General features: G+C 39.1%; 1 protein-coding gene across 1 annotated transcript; it reads right to left on the bottom strand.

Moving 5' to 3' along the window:
• Window positions 1-868: 868 nt before the first annotated feature.
• LOC140923423 (chloride intracellular channel protein 1-like) lies at window positions 869-3,174 on the bottom strand. Its single transcript, XM_073373521.1, has 2 exons — window positions 3,025-3,174; window positions 869-2,938 (listed from the first exon to the last, which is right to left on the bottom strand). The coding sequence occupies exons 1-2, from the start codon at window positions 3,058-3,060 to the stop codon at window positions 2,240-2,242; spliced, it is 735 nt and encodes a 244-aa protein (XP_073229622.1). The 5' UTR covers window positions 3,061-3,174; the 3' UTR covers window positions 869-2,239.
• Window positions 3,175-4,089: the final 915 nt, after the last annotated feature.

Here is a 4,089-nt window from a genome sequence, read left to right on the forward strand (position 1 = left end):
AATTACATATTACCTGATTAGTAAAGATATGCCTGGAAAAGAATCAGCCTTATGTCTGTAGGAATAAACAGCTTACAAATGTCACGTTAAGTAGCTACAGCATCAGAGACTAACAGGTCAGATTAAGAGTCCCTTACAGCCACTTCATTCCTTTGTTTTACATGTATTTTTTTATGGGTGCAGGATTCAGTAATCATTACCATGTGTGTCGACCTTAATATAGGGCACTTCAATTTGTGTCCATATCATCATACGCTCAGCAAAGTCAGAAAATATATAACCAAACATGCAGATGATGAAATTGGCTCCAATCAAAGGAAAAAGGAAGAGAGGTTAATAATGCCCCCGTCCCCCCGCTACTTCACCTATCACGGAACTGTATTCAAGCCAGTGTCAACTCTTGGGTTCATGTTTTGAGTTGGCTAAGAGGGGCTTAGCCAGCTACCCCCCTTTTCCATCCTGCTGCCACAAGACTGCCCAGGAGAGCTTGCTTGTGTGCTAGGAGGGGCATGGAGGCAAATGCCTCCAGAATACTTGCAGCACAATATTGCTAATTGCAACCCCTTTGGGGAGCCTGGTTAATGAAACTAGGCTACATAATTAACTATGAGTGCAAAAATATGCAAACATGCATGCCAATAGGGGGTCACTTATGAAAATGGTTCAACTGTGATAAAGATTGCTTGCTGAGCAACAGTCTTTTGTCAACACAATAACAGAAATACTTTGTATTAATTAACCAAATATTTTATTCTTATTTTGGTAAATGATCTCCTGGCAGACTATCATCCTTAATGTGACTGATATATAAAACAAATGGTGAGGATATTAACATGCAAATACCACAGAGAAACAATAATTCAGACAAACAGTAGAAAACTATTTTTATTTGCAAGGCAAGGGATTACAGATACAAACATAAGAAAAACTGCACTCAATACAGATATGAACAAACCATATGCTAATTAATAACTTTGTGACCAGCATCAATGATATCTTTGACTTTTTGATGCAGTTATAAGATCCTCTCTACCAATTTAATGAAATATTTCATTTGCTTTATTATATTAATATACTGAGACAACAACTGTCAAAGAACAAATCAATTCCACACTATGTTTGCCTTGCCCTAACAGACTAAAATAATACTTTCTTTTGTTTTAGATACAAACATAAACACCAGTAAATGGCACATTTGACTGACATAGCTAACCAAGCAAGCAAATACACGTTTTATACATTTTTGAGTCATTCCATAAAGATTAATATATTTTGACACTGAGTAACCAGCTGTTCCATTTAAATTTCAGTTTTCTTGCACCTACAATAAGATAATTTAATAAACACGACTAAAATTACCGATTGCTCACTTTCCAAGCACGGATATGGATAATATAATTCGATTAAATGAAAGAGTGGTTCTCATTTAATAACAACTGTCGCTTCAGAACAGTAATAACTGTTTGTCTCTGCAGTAAAATCCCAGTCACAATTGGCATTCCATACAACGCATTTTTACCGATGTTAATTCAGCATATCGTGACCGTTCTAGTAAGATACACTTGAAATATTTTGCCGTTTGCTAAACGCGAACATTGCCGGCAAAGAATTTCTGATATGTGTAATGGCTATGCACCACGCTTTAGGTTTTCCGCTTCGTAAAACCTACAATAAGACTATGACAAGGTAAACGTAAACAGCATTTTCATCGACTGAACTATTCATGAGCGGTATTGGTTTCCAAGTGCTACGCAACACTGTTTTAAAATTTGTTTACCCTTAACTGAATAAACTGTACGAAAAAAATGCATTTCAAAACAGAATATTCAAACTTATGTTTTACGTCTTTTTGCCATTGGTTGCTGGTCATCTAAATCAACAAGTATAACACACGCTTATAACATCACCGATATGGACACAACACAAATGTACACAAACGAACGAGAACCGAGTTTCCCCTATTCTACGTCGCTTCTCCTTCGTTTTGTTTTACAATCTAGATAGAGAGTAAAACATAATAAAACAGTACACAGAAGGTTGATACTCCTATTAAAAGATATTCATGCAGGCTTAGCTTTCGAAATCACCAGCACGTGTATTGTTCATTTATAACATTGCTACCGACAAAAATGAATAATTTCGCATTTAAGTTACTGCAAGAATACAAGACTAATTTTAAGTTCCACGAAAGCTAGATTAATTACCAATATCCCCTGTTGAAACTATCATCTACATGGCTTCATGAAGTGGACGGTGTTTTCTTTTTCTTGTGCTGAAAAGGGTTTGGAACTTTCATCGAACGGGCCCATGCATCTACGATCACTTCCTCTGACGGTGAGGTCCTAGTAAAAGCCTCTACATTACTATCAGGATTTTCCAAGTCTTTCCCGTTGGCTGCGTCTATGTATCGGTGAATGCCTTCAAATTCTTCGGGAATTTCAAAGTCTTTGAAGGCTTTAGCGACGACTTTAATGTGCAAGAGCTTGGGAAGCAAGATGCAATCCGGAATGAGCAGACAATCGCCGCCCAGAAATCTTCCAGGCATAGCATCAGACCTTAAAAACGAGTCCAGAGCTTTAAGCTCCTCCTTTAAATTTGCTTTGAGCTTATCATCAGTGTTTGGATCTGCGTTTTTGACTAGTTGGCAGAACTTGTGGTACACTCTGCTTCCACAGCCCTTGGAAACCAGTGCATTCACCTCACCATTTGTACATTCAAGAGGATGGTCTGGCATGCGCTTGATCAAATTCTCGATATCGCCTGGGTCCTCGATCAAGTCATTATCCATGAACTTTAGAGCAGGTAACTTCTTCATTGTCCTACTCTTAATCGCATCGACGAGTTCGATGTTGACCGAGAGATCTTTCAAAACCAGCATCATCATAAACCTCTGAGCAAATACATCGGCGCCGAAATCGGACTCGTTTATCGTCGAGGCCTGTTGGAAGGTACAAAAGAAACGGTCAGCCCCCTGCTAACATCGAAAAACCAACAAAAAGACGCACTTTCCAAAACGAAAAGTACCTTGACAAAAAGAGTCAGATCCGATTGTTCGGCCATTGCGGAACACACGGCAAAAAAAGGCCCACTAAACCAGCCAACCTACACACGTCCACACTACAGTCAATGAATCGATCGATTCTTCGAAGGCGCGCCCATTCTCGTTACCAGTCTACCTACTCGAAAACTCTGATTGAGGGGGGCAACTAGCGGGACAGGGGCGGGGGTATCAGTAGCCTCGTTCTCGTGTTAGAGAGGTTAAATTTTCATTTTAAAGCATTTTATTTTTAAAAAAAAAAACCTCGCCGAGTGGACAAGAGATGTCGGCACAAACAAGAATCGAGCAAGAATGAAAAATTCCATGGAAAAATTAGAAGAAACAATATTTCACTTAAATCATAAGAAAACTCAGAGAGAATTTGTATTTCTTTTTGTCTAGACGCTATACCGCACAGTATTTTGTGAAGACATGAAAAGCTATTCGTTATGTACAGTAAGCGCACAGAACTGGAACAACTGAACAAGTCGTTTACAAAGAAATGCGTACACTTACTTCCGTCTCTGGAGTCAGCTGTCTCAGTGGGTTTCAGTCCTAACTCCTATGCCTTGGCGGATTTTTGGCTAGCGTAGCATTGCATAGCTAGCATATTTTTGGCTAAAAAAAGGCAAAGTCAGCCGACACGAAACCATATCCGATTTAAGGTCTTGTGCTCACTTACTGATGAGAATGGTGACTACAGCCTGCTTTCTGTAACGAAGGGAAGCTGCGTCAAGACAATCATTTCAGTATCGGATTCTTCGTCGCAGTGTCAAGTTTTTGAGTAGGAGTGAGTCTGGTCTGCCTTGGCGGATTGTGCTCCTAAAAGTGGCATATTATGCTACTAGAAGTGGTCGAAATTTTGCCAAATTATGCCAGAATTCCCAAATTACGCTCCTCATTTCCGAAATTATGCTCACAAAATGACGTAGATTCTGTACGTATATTCGCGCATCAACGACACCAAATTATGATGTTTTTCAAATAAACTGTTGTTGTAAATTTATTTGTGTTTTATGGCAGTTTGTTTCGGCCCTCAGCTGTCCAAATTA

Source organism: Porites lutea, chromosome 1 (assembly GCF_958299795.1).
Source record: "Porites lutea chromosome 1, jaPorLute2.1, whole genome shotgun sequence".
Lineage (NCBI taxonomy): Eukaryota > Metazoa > Cnidaria > Anthozoa > Scleractinia > Poritidae > Porites > Porites lutea.

Excerpts from the sequence above, each read along its gene's own strand:
- LOC140923423 (XM_073373521.1), bottom strand. The coding sequence starts at position 3,060 with ATGGCCGAACAATCGGATCTGACTCTTTTTGTCAAG. Across the intron at positions 2,939-3,024 it reads ATCTGACTCTTTTTGTCAAG|GCCTCGACGATAAACGAGTC; the intron begins GTACTTTTCGTT and ends ACCTTCCAACAG.